General features: G+C 37.1%; 1 protein-coding gene across 1 annotated transcript in view; it reads left to right on the top strand.

Annotated features, from left to right (window-relative positions):
* Positions 1–17,640, top strand: part of GABBR2 (gamma-aminobutyric acid type B receptor subunit 2) — a 498,889-nt gene that overhangs the window by 242,753 nt on the left and 238,496 nt on the right. The window contains exons 5-7 of the mRNA XM_054381694.1: positions 2,053–2,118; positions 8,343–8,534; positions 9,567–9,803. Of these exons, the coding sequence (XP_054237669.1) occupies positions 2,053–2,118; positions 8,343–8,534; positions 9,567–9,803 (495 nt within the window). The remainder of the gene's footprint in view (positions 1–2,052; positions 2,119–8,342; positions 8,535–9,566; positions 9,804–17,640) is intronic.

Below are 17,640 nucleotides of genomic sequence, written 5' to 3'. Positions count from 1 at the left end.
TGCTCTGGCATTGGAAGCTCAGCTCCTGCTAGGAGTGGAAATTCCTGTCTCACAGAAAAATCCTTTTACCCTGAAATCCTTAGTCAGATGTTTAGAAGGTCAGGTATTCAGAACTGAGATCTACTGTCAGCTGGACAAATCAGCAAACAGACCCATTTGCTAGAGTGCCTGAACAAGAGCAGACCATGTTTGAAAAGAGGATTGACTACCAGTATGAGAATGGGTGCTCTGCTATGCCTTATGTGACAAAACATTTTCAAGAGAAGTTTCTTCCATGCCTGTTTGCTTGCATGCCTGCACACCAAAGGAACTGTAGAGCCACATACTCATGTGACTGAATTTGGGTCTGAATGCTATTGCCAAACTAATGGTGATACTAGTATAAGACAAGGTTCTTCAAATGGGGTATTTCGGGGGGGGGGAGGGGGGGGGAAGTAGGATGGACTTGTAACTTGTAGTGCTTTACAGTAAAAGAACAGTCATTGTGGGAAATATACTCTGTTCTGTGTCTCCAAAACTATGAGGCTATGTGGTGTTTGGGGTTTTTTTAGAACTGTAAAATGGAAAGGAATTTGTTCAAATATGCATTTCATAATTAGATGCAGTGTAATTTATTTTTTTCTTTTTAAACCAAACTCAGCTACTCTTTTTTTTTTTTTTCTTCCCAAATATTAAGTCTGCATTTTTATGTTCACAGTGGTCAAGTGATTCAGTTGGAGTTACAAGAAAGATCACAGTTATTTTTAATATGTGAAAAACAGAAATAAAGGACCAGAGGTTCTTTTGCTGCATAATTCTTAGACCTATTTATTGTTCTTTTCAAAACCTGTAATACTTTTGCTATAATTTATGTAATGTGTTTGTTTAGTTTCATTGTTAGATTTGTTTAAATGCTTCAATAAGATTTACCTTACTTTATGAATCTGTGGCTAAATACAAAATTGAAGACAAGGAGGCTAAATGAAAATGCACAGGTTCGGAATGAACAAAGCCTCTTACATTCTTTCTGATTCCAAGTGTGCTAAAAGTGATATAATTTCATACATTTAATTGCAGAAGCATTCTCGTGTCTTGCACTGTCCATCATAGTATTTTCTGCTGAACAGAAAATAAACATTGAAATTATCTGAACTGGTGATCTTTGATAAAGTGATTTAATTAAAACTGAAATGTTTGTTGCCATTGAAGTTCACTCTGAATAATCTGTTTCTTTTTTCCTTGGAAATAGAAAGGGCGATTAGTGATTCTAACCAAGTGTTTTATAAAAGAAAAGAAAAATTAGATTTGCTCAAGCTTTTGAGAACTTGGCTTTTCTGTGAAATAAAAGATAAACATTAAATCATGAAGTCTATCTCTTCTGTATTTTATAGATCTTTGCAGCAATTTTTCACAGCTATCCCTGTTCCTGAAGAAGTGTTTTCCCATGTATGCTTCTTAAAACGTTTCAAAGTATGAAAGTAAAATGATCTCTTCTGACTTCAGTCATAGATTCTTACAGTGTGATGGATTTTTTTTTTTTTAGTGTGTGGAGGTGGGAGGAAGGAGGAGAGGAGGGATTGACAATGTGTTATAGTGACTGTAAAGATGATGTTGTATGAGTAAAACCTCAAAAAATTACTAAGGAGGGCATAATACCAAGACATTTTATCTCACAAAACTTCAGTCTCTCAACTTTACAGCACTGGTTCATGTAAGCAGTGAAAAGCATATATTTTCACCTGGTTTTAATATGCAAAAGTTCAAAGGGTATCATGCAACGGATAAAAAGAATATTTGATATTTTAGTGTGATTGAATAGTAACATCTTACAAGATAAACATGGCAGTTTTATTCACGTCAGTGCTGTTGCTTGATAATTTTCTTCAAACACCTCAGCTTCTCTCTCTTGCAGTATTTCAAGTTCTTAAACTTACAGAAAATTGAATAGTTCTGAATTAATTTTACTGTCTGTAGCTATAGTCTGTGCTCTACATAATTGGAATGGTCAAATGAAGTGGTTTCTGGAAAGGTTATGACTGCATTTAACTGTCACGTATTTTATTCGTTCTTCAGGGTAACGACGTTCGAATAATCCTTGGCCAGTTTGATGAGGAAATGGCTGTCAAAGTTTTCTGCTGTGTAAGTAAATATATTTAATTACCTATCAGAATAAAGAATGTGTTACATCTGAATAAAAAAAAAAACAATTTGAGCATAAACATTTCTTCATGGGGTTCAGCTCTGTCAAGGTTTTTATGCTAAAGAGAGGTTACACATGCTTAGCTTCATTTCTCGTTCAATAAAGTACTATGTACTTGACTTTAGTGGAAGTTAGGCATAGACTGCTTGGTTAGCTGCATCTTATTGCTTCCCTGTAGTGGCATTGAATGCCAAATTGAGCTTGAACATTTCTCTTCATGTCAGATGCAGGGAAACACAAAGCAGAAGATATATAGAACTGCAAGATTCGAATCTCATCTAAGGGTTGTGTTCTGGTGGTAATGTCATATGTGTATATATGTGTTTGTGTGTTTTGCTTTTAAAGAATAGGAAATTCAAGCAGTTCTGATACACACTAACTAAGCTACCCTAGTAATTTCTGCTACTCAAAACATTACTGTTTGTACAGTTCTCATTCACTTTTGGCTGTACATTGTACATATTTTACATGAAAATAAATACAATTTTTTTTAATTTTTTTTTTTAATTAAAAGAAATACATCAAGACCAGCATACATGCAGTTCCCTATCCTCACCATTCGCTTCTGTGCATATGCTGCAAAGATGCACACTGTGATTGTCACTGGAAGTAGCAGGATAGAAATGTAGATCTTTACTTGTGCCTGTTAAACAAAGTCAAATCCCCAAACAGGTAGATGTTCATGGGCTAAATTTTATAATGGTATAAACACATTAATCCTGTATAAGCCAAGAACACACTGTTTCAGAAAAACAATAATGATGTAATCTGAATTTCGGAGTTTGCTTTTTAGTGTTCACTTAGAGAGACTGTTACCTTTCCAAGCAGACAAAGAAAGGGGGCCAAGGCAGAAGTTCCAAATCTGAGTGCTACATGTGCTTTGGACACAAGTTTTCCATTACTCAGCAGCTGTCCCTGTTGCTGGCAGGTAGATTGTGGAACGTAGCTGGAAAGAAAAAACATCTGTTTGCATCCACAAGAAATTAAAAGTATTATTTTCTCATTCATTCTTCTGATGTCTGAGAGGTCTTTGCATATATAGATCTATTAGCTTTGGCATTTAAATTGGATTGACAGAAATAATCTCCTGTTTTTCCATTCCATGGCCCAGCTGCTCTTCAGATCTCTTGCAACTGGGCTCCATTTCCCCAGCTGAGAGGCTTGTTTCCTGGTCAGAAATATCTTCCAATTTGATGTTAGACAAGAGATTAGCCTCACTTATACCACTGCTCTTAGTACCTAGTTGGATTCCTCTACAATTCTTTCCCAAGTCCATGTGCATGTGTGGCCACTGAAGAAATCCTAGAAATCCTTGGAGGCACAGGGTGTCCTTTTCACTGCACTTTGGTCTGAAGAATTTCATGGGAGATGCCTCCTTCACCTGAACACCTGCACCTATCTGTGGCCATGGTTTGGTACTAACATGAGAAAGTGTGCATAACTCAGAGAGGTTTAAAGACTTGCTGGGTGTTTCTGAAGATCATTAGTGTAAAAAATAATAATTTTTATGAAGCCTGAAGAAATATGAGAGATCATGTATTTAGGCTTGTATAGATGCATTTATATATGAGAGTTTTGGTAGGAAACTGAAAGCGGGAGTGGGCAGTTCAGAGAAAGTCATTATATATTAATACACTACAATAGGTCAGTAAGCTTGTTATTAGTCATAAAATATATTGTTGACTCATGTACTCCTACACCTATTGTGTCTAAGAACACAATAATTTAGATATGTCCAATTTTTTAACCCTTTTCCCCAGGTGTATTTTCAGAGAGGTTTCACTTGTCCTTCCCTGTTATATTTTGCATAGTGGCTGATATCATCCAGGATAAGGCTTTGATTTTGTTACAGGAAGTATAAGATTTAGTGTTGTTGGGGTTTTTTTGGGTTTTTCTGTTTGTTTGGGTTTTGTTTTATTTTGTTTTGGTTTTGTTGGTGTTTTTGTGGTTGTTGCTAATGATCTACACAGATGGGAAAAATCTTTGAAGTCTGCCTCAGTTGTCTGGGTGGATTAAGCAGTCAGGAAGTAGGAAATACACTGGAGTTTGTGTAGAATCACAGAATCATTTAGGTTGGAAAAGACCTTTAAGATCATGGAATCCAAATGTAAATGTAATATTGCCAAGTCCACCAGTAAGCCATGTGCTTGAATACATGATTTAGTGGTGGCTTGGTAGTGTTGAGTTTACAGTTGGGCTTGATGATCTTAAAGGTCTCATCTAACCAAAATTATTATATCATTCTGTGTCCTTAAGTGCCACATCTAAATACCTCCAAGGATGGTGAGCCAACAACTTCCCTGAACACTCTGTTCCAAAGCTTGACAACCTCTTCAGTAAAGAAATTTTTCTTGATATCCAATCTAAACCTCTCCTGGCACAAATTGAGGCCATTTCCTTTTGTCCTACCACTTGCTACTTGGGAAAAGAGACTGACACCCACTTCACTACAACCTCCTTTCAGGCAGTTGTAGAGAACAATAAGGTCTCCCCTCTTCCTCCTTTTCTTCAGTCTAAACAACTCCAGTTCCTGCAGCTGCTCCTCATAGGACTTGTGCTTGAGAGCCTTCACCAGCTTCACTGCCCTTCTTTGGGCATGATATGCTCATTTTCATTTTGTCTGGCTATTTCCTTCCCCTCCCCTTCAAATACTCACACACTCACACTCACACACACACATGCACACACACACACAGACACACACAAACACACTGAGGTACAGAGCCCAGAACTCAAAAAATTAAATTAGCTAAAAGATATTCTAAGTTAGTGGCAAACATTAAAAGCATGACAGGACTAATTCAAGCCAGAATGAATGCTAGCAGGTGTTTCCTACAATGATTTAAATAAACTTAGCTATTCATTTAACACTAGTGTCAAAAACAGTTAGCACTTTTAATTCTATTGGGAATCTTAGCTTTCTAATGTTGTTTTCACCTCAGTGAAGTGAATATAATATTGTTCATGCAATAAAAATTAGGGTATTTTGCTCAAAACATTTCAACAATCGAAATTGTCAGCTATGTTGGATAGATACAATCTTTTTTTTTTCCTATTTGAAATTGGATTAACATGACATTGCATCTTCTCAACAAAAACTGTAGTTCTGCAGAAAATTAAAAAAAAAAATTAGTAGGAATTTTTCCAACCTTGAAGCCATAGAAATAATGCAGTATATCCATGCACACATGAAGAGTGACACCTAGCTGATATAATTATCTGTCTGAGGACAATTAAAGATGACTATTATGCATAGGTCACTGCATGAGCTTTAGTAAACATTTAATAATGACTGAAGCCAGGCTTAATCACTACTGTTGATACAAAGGGAGTGGATTCTGTTCTTCTTGAGCTGGCAGAGTTTTATTGCCAAGTCTCTATTTTGGAATTAAAGGCATTACTGATTTTTAATGAGAAAGGGAGTTCCATTACAGTTCAGAAGTCTAAATTCCTGAATTTTTTGTAGGCATGGTATATAGGGTGTGTCCATGGTGACACGATGGAAAAATGAGGGAAATTCAATGAAGTTTTGCAAGCCCCTTTACACAAACTACAAGTAATTGTTTGCTGCACACACTAAAATCTCTTACTGGAATTTCTGTGTTGTGAATAAGCAACTCTCTGTGAGTTCAAACAAGACTGAAAAGCTTTTTTAAAAAAATTAAAAATTCAATCTCAGAAGGAATAGAGTGTTTAGGACAGTTTCCTGCCTGCTTGACTGCAACTCAGGGTTTTGCAGCCTAGTTAGGGCACGCATGAAAGATTAGGGAAGACATATGACTACTTCATGCTATTCTGATGGTACAAAGCACTTGTATACCTTCTTCACCTTTCTCTTGTGTGCCATGAAATCTTCCCCTTAGAAACTAAACCCTTTAAGAAGTGATTTGTATACATTGAAACAGCTCGAGAAAGATCCACATATTTGAAGGAAATTTATCTTTGAAGCATCAGAATAATCTCCAACTAGCAGAATCAACAGGGAGGAAGTGGCAGCAAAAAAAGCATTATGTTGAAATAAACCTTCTTGGAACCCAAACACTGAAATGCCTGAACACTACCAACCATGCTGACAGTACAAAAATCACTGTATGGTCATGGTGCTTAGCTTTGGAGGAGCTGACTCTGTTCCTTTTTTGCCTTCCCCAGAGTACCTTTCAAGCCCTACCATTCCACCAGATCTCAAATGAAGAGCAGCCAGCTCTGAAAGTGTTGTTTCTTGGGTTTTTAAAAATAAATTCTTGCAGGAATGTGAAAATGTCAGTGCTACCTTGTTGGGAATGATCCCTTGTTTCCAGGATGTAGTTTTTGGCTATTTTGAAACTTCCAGTTTCCAGCCCATATCCCAGAACATTTGCAGATTATGCAGGACACAAACTCAAGTGCTTATGCAAGCAGAACATTTCCAACAGCTCCAATTTCAGAACAGTTCACAGCCAATACCTTCTTGGAACACATGATCTGATACTTTGTATAGCACAGAGGAAGCTACAGAAGTTTGTCCTTCTCTTATTCTGTGTCAGTTTGTGTCCTCAGTGATTTGAAAACTGTCAAATGAAAGACACATATCACTGAAAGGTCTTGAATGACCTAATTGTGTAATGGAAACTTTTACATATCAGGAAGTGTTGCAGGGTGGGATTGATGTTCTCCTTGCAGGTGAACCTGTGGTGCACTGTTGCTATAGCTGTAGCTGAAATGGAGATGTGAAGGAGGGAAAAATTAGATGTGTTTCTGGAAGGATAGGAGTAAAGAGCAAGGGAAAAACAATTTATGTGGATTGTAAAATAGGTAGGATATGAAATGGCAGATACTGGGTTTCAGACAGGAGTGGTTTCAAGCAGCATTGTATGTGCATGAGATGTGATTTTGGCAGAACAAAAGCTCCCACAACCAGGGGCCAAACAAATCTGCTTTGTGCACAATACGTTTATGAGCTGATTTGGCACCGTTATAATAGCCTTCACAGAATTTAAAGCCCAATTTTAATTTGGGTATTAACATATTTAGGAGGCTGTCCCTATTGAATTTTTGCTATTCATCTTTATTTATCTGATAGGCTTTTGCTTTCATCTTTGGAATGTTTTTCAAAACTCTTATGTTATGAATGACTAATATGTCTTGTTTGCATTCTCATAATTTCCTCCTTCTGTAACATTTTCTGTGAAGATGTAGCAGTTTTCCACCTAAGAGCAGTGAGGTTACACCATGTATTTCTAAAAATCAGATTATTTTATCTTATAAGTGTGTCTTGTATCTCTAGTATTGCTTATATTAGGAGCTAAAAAGCATGAAACCTGCTGTTTTGAAATGGAGTCTGACTGAAATGTCAAAAGAAAAATATGTAGCTACAAGACTGAGAGAAAAATCTGAGATAAAATTTCCTAATTTTATCCTAGAACACACTTCACAATGGAATAGAATATCTATTGTGGATACATTAACTTCCAGGCACAACAGCATACGTGTCTAACTAATAAGGTGTTTAACTTTCTTGTTGTATGTATCTGCTATGAATCTACAGGAGATAATCATCATCTCAGTATCTTGGAATAGTGGACTATATTCAGTATTCAAACAATACAGAATTTCACCTGAAAAATTTTGTGCTGTAAAAAGAGAAGAGATTTGCTTGCTTTGTCAGTTTAGTATTGATTCATGCTGCTCAGAAGAAACTACTTCCTCTCTGCTGCAGCAGAGTCACATAATTTGTATTTGCAACATTGTGATTTGATGGTGCCTAGGATGCAAGTTTTCTTGTTTAAACTTATCCTGTTTTATGTGGCCTTTAGGGTGATATTAGGATGAAAATAACAGTTTGAACGTGATAGCATAGTGGTCCTACCACTCATGTAGTAGTTGTGTTTATGGAGAATTTTCCCCCCCTGGTTTTAGGATTAAGGTGGGTTGTTTTTTTTTTCTGTTTTTGAATAAATGATCTATTGAAAGCAAATTTAGTAAATTCTGTTCTTGTGATCTGAATTTTAAAGATGGGAATCTTCAAGAAAGAATTTTTCATTAGCAAGTAATTACTCTAAACTGTTCAAAATACTTGTGTATTACACCATAATTTCATTAATAATGGGAAAAATCATTAACTGAAAACAATTATGTTCAATATGCCTGTTACAATGTCTATTAGCTTTTCTATTTTTCTTTGTAGGCTTATGATGAAGAAATGTATGGCAGCAAATATCAGTGGATTATTCCAGGGTGGTATGAAAATCTTTGGTGGGAATCCTGGATTAATTCCTCACAGTGTCTCAGCAAAAATCTTCTTACAGCCATGGAGGGTTATATTGGAGTGGATTTTGAGCCTCTCAGTTCAAAAAAGACAAAGACCATCTCAGGAAGGGTCAGTGTTTTTCCTCCCACTATTTTATTACTCCATCAGTTGTCTCGCCAGTGTCTTGACAGAGCAGAACACCAAGGAGGGACATGAAGCTAAAGGTTTTTTTCTACAGAAAGCTGGCATTCATCATAGTTTGCAATTTTCTAATATTTAGAATTCAGTTCTAATTCTTTACATGATAAGGAAGCAGTGAAGTCCCTCACATCAAATCTATCCTCTCCCTGATGTATGAACATTACAGTTAGTAAAGACTGAATTAGAGTTTGAAGTATTGTGTGCTGTGTCATGTGAAGTTACAGAGTTGCACATAGAAACAGAAAACTTTTATATTTGAACTTAATCCAATGTCATTGGAGATTTGTGCTTCTCAGGACTAGGGGACAGGTTGTTTTAAGTATGCAAATGTGTGGTATTTCCATAAAGTACATAACATTTTATCACAAATTCATGCAAACTCTGGCCAGTGAATAAACTTGTCAGATTTTGCTGCTTTTTATCTTCTTTTTTTTCTTCTGTCTTTCATGCCTTGCTGAGTGAGCAGGAAGGCAGCTTTACAAAAAGGCAACTCATCATAAGATAGAATGCCACAAACAGCATAGTAAACATGTAAAACATAGACAAATTGCCACTCATTTAACTTCATATTAAGCAGATAGTTGAGTATGTAAAGGTTATTTGATTTTCATTATCCTATGAAGTGTAATCAGACCACTGATTTGCAGGGTTACAGTGTCATTGTATGTTGTAGTATGCTGGTAGCTTTGGTTGAACTGAAATCTTATGTACAAAAGCCAAAGCAAGTTGTCCTTCACAGAGAGGCTAAAAACCTGCCTTTTTTTCTGCATGCTAAGGTCTCTTTCCCACTCTCACCATGTTTTTAGAATTTTAGTTTCATTCTCAATTTTTATTTTGGCAGTCTTTTCTACATTCACGCCTGTTTCTACATTGGAGGGAGCAGTCTGAGGTGTAGGCTTGGACACAACTCTGTAAAATGTTAAATGGTGAAGCAAAACTGACGTTTTTCCTCCTCTGCAGACTCCACAGCAATATGAAAAGGAATACAATGACAAGCGAGGTGATGGGCAATCCAGCAAATTTCACGGTTATGCTTATGATGGAATATGGGTGATTGCCAAGACTCTGCAGCGGGCAATGAAGTATTTGAATTCCACCAACAAGCACCAAAAAATTGAAGATTTTAACTACACGAATCACAAACTGGGCAAAATTTTTCTGGATGCTATGAATGAAACCAACTTCGTTGGAGTAACGGTAAGTCCTAAACCGATACTCGTAGAGTGGGGGAGGCTTATGATTTTATGCCAGTAGCTGAATCATGCCTTAAATATTAAATACTCTTGAAAAAGAAACACAGTTGTGTATTTCTTCTATCTTCAGAGCTTCCACAGTTCTACTTTATCTTAAAAATTAATGTTGTTGCCTTGAGACTCTTGCTCATTACCTGTCTTCTGGTACCAAGCGATGACATTGTACAGTTTCTCAGTTATCAGATATCTCAGCATGGATGTCATCTGAATGAAGAACTCAGGTGGTCTCAAGGGAACCACACGTGTTGCAAGCTGCAGTGACCTTTTAAGTGACTGTTTTAGCAGTTGAGGAGTAGTTGGAATTCGATCTGAAAACACCTGCTATTTCCCTCCATCATTTATTTTTGCAATAGGATATAGTATACTGGTGTCTCCCACTCCAGTGCTGTACATCCTAAATATTCTTACAACATACTTCATTTGCCATTTAAGTTTATTTATAATTGGTGTACTTTCACAGCCAAGTACAAAACATGCTTACTATGACTGAAGAACTGGCCACGTACAGTAACAGCCTCAACCTATTTTCAGTTGCACTATTGCAAAGTCATAATGAATTTCATTTTTGTTGATGTTACTTCTGTTTTTTAACACAGTAAACCAGAATTAGAAACGTGGCTCTAAAACCTCTTAGTTGTGTTTGAGGCAAAGTTAACAGAGTCAGAAGTTAACAGTGCATATGTGTTCAGGAGTCTGCAGTGCCCTGCTCCTTCACCAAGAGGGATAAAGCAGACTATTTCAGGGAGAATGGTCTTCATGTATTCCAATAGCAACAAAGTGCCTACTGGAAAATACATCATTAGGCACTGTGCTTGAGCTGCATCATGGCTAGAGAAGGAAATTAGGTGTTTTGAACAAATCTGTTTCAGCAGTGCATGGAGGAAGTGCTTTGAGGTACTTCCTTGCAGCAAGAGCATGCAGAAAGTTGGCATAATTTCTGCAGTATCTTTGCACATTCTGTTGTCTCTTTAGTTTAAATTGTCTTGAGTATTAGTTAACCTCAGAAGTTAAATCAGGAGATCTAAGGCTGTCATATATGTCATGAATTAGTTCAGGAAAGAAATGCTTGTGTGTAAACATCAACAATGCTCAAACTATGGTGTCCTTGTCAGTTGCTAAAAATAGCCTATTTTTTATCACAGTGAAAATTAAACTAATTTAGGATTTTTTAATAAAAAACAATCATATGGCAAGACAGCACTAGAATCTAGTTGCCTGTACAATATGAATTTTGCTCTCTTTTTACACTGAATTTAACTGAAGCTTTCAGTAAAAGAAGTGGATATCCCATTGCACCTGTAGGAGGACTGGCTCTCTGGTAGAAGTGTCAATTGGTGGCATCTAAGAGCCAGACTCTGCAGGAACTTGGGCATCTCTGATCTGAATTGTTCCAAGCACAGGATATCTCAATGTGGTTGAAATTGTATATTGTTATGTAGTTCCTGGCCTTCTCTTTCCTCATCTTGGCTTTTTTTTGGCCTGCTCTTTAGTTTTGAAAACTGACTGTGGTAAAATTGTTAGATTTTATAAGTACTGCTTAATTTCCCTTCCTTGCTCCATTGTGCCCCAAACCCCAAAACCTCCAAGAGGAAAAAGAGACTTTTTTATTAGTTTCAGAGACTTCAGCAAAATGTCCCACATGAACTGCAGTCCTTTAGGGAGGAAATGAATCGAAGTTTCACCAGCCATGTTTACTTAGTTTATTCTCTCAGGTATAATGTTTTTTAATGAAATTACCACATGATTATTCACTATATTTAGTGCATGTCTGAGACACTTTGTAAAACATTTCAAGATTGATCAACCAGGTCATTGTAACAATGGATAGCCCAAATCTGGTGTTTGGATCTGGTGTCTGGATCATGCTTCTTGCTCTTATAATACATTCACAAAAATATTTTAATCAGAAAGATAGGGAGAGAAGAAAATCTATACAGCTAGGCTTTCTGAGGATGTAATTAGAGCAAGCAATACACAGGTTTATCCAGGCAATGTGAAGAAAAAGAGTTTTATAATAGATACTTAAAATTTTGCATTGAAGGTTCAGAAAATTGAAGGAACAGGTTAATTCATAAGAGAAATATTTTGAAACATTTTATTAATAAATTAATTATCAATAATAATTGAAACTTTTTACTAATAAATTAATCATTAATTTAATAAATTTCTGTAATTTGTGACATAATTTAAAACATTCACTGGAACATAAATTGTAGCTCTTGGAGTGCCCAATCTCATTTTAATATTGTAATTAATTTTAATTAAGATTATATTTTTAAAAAAATATTCTAAACAGGAAAAGGTCCTTATTCTAGAGTATTTGTGCAAATAAAAAATGAGTTTCTGGGGAAAAAAAGATCAAACAGAAAGAAGGACTAAGTCTATAAAAGATATAGTACAATATGTTGTTAATTAGGTAAGAAGAGAAGGTAGACAAGAAGCTATTGACAAGCATCTAAAATGCAAAATCTATTAAGCAGAGGCATCTTTCTTTATGCTTTCTGTGAATATAATATCAGAAACGTGTCATAAATAATAAATCCCTTTACCCAATTTGAATTTTCTTTGAAATTATTTAGAGTAAACCACAAAAAAATACAGTCCCTGTTGAGTGATAATTTTTGGGGAATATTTTATCAATTTTGAAAAACATCTTGCTTGGAGTGCACTGTGCTAGTTCCTGACTAGGCAGAATGTCATTCTTTCAGTTTTCTGTTTCTTTTCTCTGTTTTTTTTTTCTTTCTTTTTTTTTAACTTTTTTTTTTCTACTAGGAGACAACATTTAAACCAATTAAACCATTTAAACAATTAAACCATGTCCTTAAATGCTATGTCTCCACATTTTTTGAACATCTCCAGGGACGGTGACTCTACTACCTCCCTGGGCAACATCCAATGCCTGACCATTCTTTCAGTAAAGAAATTTTTCCTAACATCCAATCTAAACCTCCCCTGGCGCAATTTGAGGCTATTTGCTCAGATGCCCACCTCACTACAATCTCCTTTCAGGTAGTTGTAGAGAGAATGAGGTCTCCCCTCAACCTCATCTTCTCTGGACTAAACAATCCCAGTTCCCTCAGCCACTCCCCCTAAGACTTGGTCTCCAGGCCCTTCACCAGCTTTGTTGTCCTTCCCTGGACATGCTTCAGCAGCCCAATGTCCTTGTAGTGAGGGGCCCAAAACTGAATACAGTATTTGAGGTGCAGCCTCACCAGTGCCACCTACAGAAGGACACCATGACTTCCCTATTCCTGCTGGCCACACTATTTCTGCTTACCTTCTTGCCCATCTGAGCACATGGTTGGCTCGTGTTGATTAGCAGATATTTGGTGTTTTATCAGAAAGTAATAATATCGTTATCTGCTGTACTTCTTCAAAGATAAAATCAATACTAGTTTGCAGGCACAGAAGGAATTTGTGATGAGAAATGCAATATGAATGAACAAAAGGCTTGCAAAAGGGATGTTCCCACAGTTCTAAGTTGATTGTCCTAATTCTGCAGTCAGATCCCTTGATATTGGTGGTTTTCAAATCAAGGCAGGCACTGTGTGATTAGAATGGTCCGTCTGCAGTGACCAGCTTTCAGAACAAGAGTCCTTTTTATTTGGGACTAGCCTGGCTTTCATGGTTTATACTTTTCTAATTCCTTCCTTGTGGGAACCCAAAGGGAATGTTTAGATGTCCTTCATGTCTATGTGGGAGCCCTGGAGATAGATAAGTGATGGGACATTTTGTTATACCTCAGAACAGAGAAAGAGAAAACGCATGAGAAAGAATGGGAGGTGGAGATAACAAATGCTGTGTCTTTGAAGTGGATGGGAAAAGCAATTGGGGGGGAAAAAATCTGTTAAGATAAAACAGTGGGCTTAAGGGGGATAGGGTGTGGGACTATGAATTAAACTATGTAGGACCTTCTCAATAAATAGAAACTGGTTTGGCAGATTGGGGCCATTTGGCCCACCTGTAGCTGTGGTCAGCTCCTTGCAGACTGTCTGTCAGTTTGTATTTCAGCTCTTCACGTTGAGAGCAGCAGGCTTCAAACTCAGCATACTGCCTGATACGTGCAGAAATACCTACCCTTGCTTATCAAAGCACTTACTTATTGTGTAGTGTGAAAGTTATTGAAACAAACAAACACACAAATCTCTTAAAGCATTTTTGGCAAATTTTTCCCACTTTCCTTAATCCAGATAAAGCTAGTTCTGTCAGCCCTAATGCCTGTTTTCTTTCTGATAAACTGAGTATCAGAAGATGAAAGGTAAGAAATAAAGTCATCACACAATTAGTTTTGATACAGTTTAGGTATACACAGAGTCCCCTAACGCAGTTGGTAGAGCCTCTGGAGGTAATTTGTAGTTGGAGAATCTAATGGTGTCACTATTGAAGTGTTGCTGCTTTGAATCAGTAGAGAGTGATAATGTAACAGGAAACAAAATATGTGTGTGGGAAATCTATATGTCTGCATTTCAATCATACAAAACTCTATAGCATCCTACCTGTAACATGCCATTTGTTTGTGTGTGAACACCAAAGACAATTTTCCCCAGAACTAGAATAGTTCTTCTCAAGGAAGATTGTTTGCCTAAAGGATAAAAAAAACACTCAAGAAAAGCAGAAATTTTGTTTTGTGTAGTACTATCATGGTTTAAACTGTAGGCTCAATAATTAGTGAAAAGGGAATGCTCTCTTGTCAGTATACTGAAGTCATATTTAGTGCATAGTGAATAAAAAAAAAAACAACTACAGAAGAGAAGGATTTTGGTTTAGTGAACTTTTTTTCTTTTTTTCCTCCCTTGTTATAAAGACTATGCATAGTACCTTGCAACCACGGCAATGTTTATGTTTGCAGTTAAAAAAAATGTTTGAATATGCTTTGAAAGATACTAAACAGTGTGTTTGCTCTCTGTATGATAAAAGTTTGTGTAGCCAGGTGATAGGGAAACTACAATGTGCATTGGAGATTATTTTTAATTTTTCTTTTATTTTTTAATGCAAAACATAGTGTTAATTATAAAACTGCTTTCCCTTAATTTTCTTAGCACTTCACCTTTGTGAAGCAACCACTGATGTTACCCTTCTCCCTGGTTTATGCCTGAAGTCCTGTGACTGTAGCAATAGGGTATTCCACTGCTTGAATTTATTGTTACTGTGGTTATAAATCAGGCTTCAGAATTGTTAATTTATTTCTCATCCTTATGGCCTCCTATTATTTGTGTGTAGTGAAAAAAGAATTACAGTGGAGGAGAGAGAAAATTAAATACAGTGTTGTCTTTCCTTTTATGTAAGTCAGAGACTCTAAGAGAGTAGGGTAAAATTCCATCACAGTAGCTGCTGCACAATTGAAACCACAGCCATGAAATAGCTTTCAAGTCTGTCCCTGGCATCCTGCATTTGAATGGATTCAGTCATGTTTTATAACTGAAAAGATACTTATTGATGTGAAGTTCATTTTGTGTTTTAATGCTGATTATTTCTGAAGACTGATTTTAGCAGCTTGCCTCCACCTTCCAGGCTTCAGTAGCCACTGTGCTGTACAGGAATCTCAGAAACACAGGAGGTGTGGCATCAGAACAGGGAGAAAGAATTTATTTCATGCCATCCAGGGAAAATAACATACCCTAAGATTGTTGAAGTAAGGAATACATTGGTTTTTAGCAGAGAACCAGATGGAACTAGCGTGGATTTGAGGAGAGCGAAGTTATGCTTAATGTGGAGGACCAACAAAGATTTCTGTAGTGGCATTGATCAGCATGGTTAATTTTGTGTGAACAGCTCTGAATTAAGCCTCAAGACAGACATATACCTGGAGTCAAATTTTCTGGGTTGGCACATCTGAGGTAGGGCAGATAATAAAAGTATTGTGGGAAGAGCAGAAATTTTAGTTAAGTAACTTCTTGATAATCTAGAACAGTGCTTTAAAGTACATTGATTTTATAAAGGGGTGTGGGGTTGTTGGGGGGATGGAGCCTTAGTATGAAAGGGAATACCTAATACTACAAAAATATCTGTTCTTTAGAAATGCATTTGAGTGTTCCATCAGATTTAACTTGGTCTTAATTTAGAACATTTGAAATTTTGCATTTGGTCATTATCCATAACTGGGTGATTTGAGGAAGTTCAATAAGCTCACAGAAAGCATAATCAGGAAGCTGTATATATGTACATGGGCATGCACAAATGTACGTGTGCTCACAAGCCTGCCCAGCTGTTGGCAGGTCTTAATCTTTCCACACCTGACCCCATGGATTATGAATGTGAACTACTCAGAGCTTAATGACTTGTATTTCCTTTTGATTTTTCACAACTTGCTTATAGGGTTTCTTGTGTAGCACAAGAAGGAAAAATAGGTAGAATCTGGCTGTGTGCAGGACCTTCTTACATCTCTTTTTGGTTTTCCTGAACCTTGAATCTGAGCTCCCCCAGGGGAGATAAATATGGTGAATCTACTTCCTTACTCCCTTGTGACTTCTAGTGCATTACCCAACTGAGATGAGCAACTAAGTGACTTGGTGAAATAATTTGCTCTCTCTATGACCAGTTCATTTTGGAGACTCCTTAAAACAGAGAGCTGCTAAAGTAAGCCATCAGCAAGTCTGCATAGGGTCATAAACAATGTTTGCTCATTAGGAAAATTCAGTGCAAATGTTTTCATCTGCCAACAATGTAAAACTGCATACAGAAGGAAATCCTAACTCTCTGAAGTGAGAACAGATTAGCCGTGACATTTCATGATTAGGCCTCAAGCTAATCAGCAGTTGATGATTTAATAGATATAGTAGGTGGCAAATAAATAAGGCTTTAGTCTGAATTGTAGAGCACTTATTACTGTATCTGTCATTCTAATACATGGATATTTGATGCAAATAAACAAACAACATACATTTACAGAAAAACTAGTGAAACATTTTCTAAGACCTGGCTAACATGTCTTTGTTTCCTCTGCTTTACATTTATTTTTTTTTATGTATCTAGAAAGTGTTTAACATAATACATAACATGCTGTAGAAGCTCCTTTGTTGTTACTTTGGGTACAAAGAGCAGAAGTTCCTGAAAGGAATAAAGAAAAAAGCTCTAGTGGATGTGACCACAGGATCACAGGTTGTTAGGGGTTGGAAGGGACTTCCAGAGATCATCGAATCCAACTCCCCTGCCAGAGCAGGACCATAGAATCTAGTCCAGGTTGCATAGGAATATATCCAGATTGGTATTGAAAGTCTCCAGAAAAGGAGTCTCCACAACCCCTCTGGGGAGCCTGTTCCAGTGCTCTGTGACCCTCACAATAAAGAAATTCCTCCTCATGTTGAGGTGGAACCTCCTGTGCTGTAGTTTATATCCATTGCCCCTTGTCTTATCACAGGGTGCAGCTGAGAAGAGCCTGTCCCCTCCCTTTTGACACCCAGCCCTCAGATATTTATGAACATTTATTAAATCCCCTCTTAGTCTTCTCCAGTCTAAACAGTCCCACATCTCTCAGCCTCTCCTCATAGGGCATGTGCTCCACAGAATCACAGAATCAACCAGGTTGGAAGAGACCTCCAAGATCATCAAGTCCAACCGATCACCCAACCCTAACTAATCAACTACACCATGGCACTAAGTGCCTCATCTAGTCTTTTCTTAAACACCTCCAGGGACATCAACCTCACCACCTCCCTGGGCAGCCCATTCCAATGGGCAATCTCTACTTTTGTGAAGAACAGCAGGTCAAGAGAGGTGATTCTGCCATTCTGCTCTGCTCTGGTGAGACCTCATCTGGAGTACTGTGTCCAGCTCTGGGGCCC

This window comes from Indicator indicator, chromosome 6 (genome assembly GCF_027791375.1).
Source record: "Indicator indicator isolate 239-I01 chromosome 6, UM_Iind_1.1, whole genome shotgun sequence".
Taxonomy (NCBI): domain Eukaryota; kingdom Metazoa; phylum Chordata; class Aves; order Piciformes; family Indicatoridae; genus Indicator; species Indicator indicator.
The sequence above is the reverse complement of the archived record's forward strand: the minus strand, read 5'-3'. Positions and strand labels throughout refer to the sequence as shown.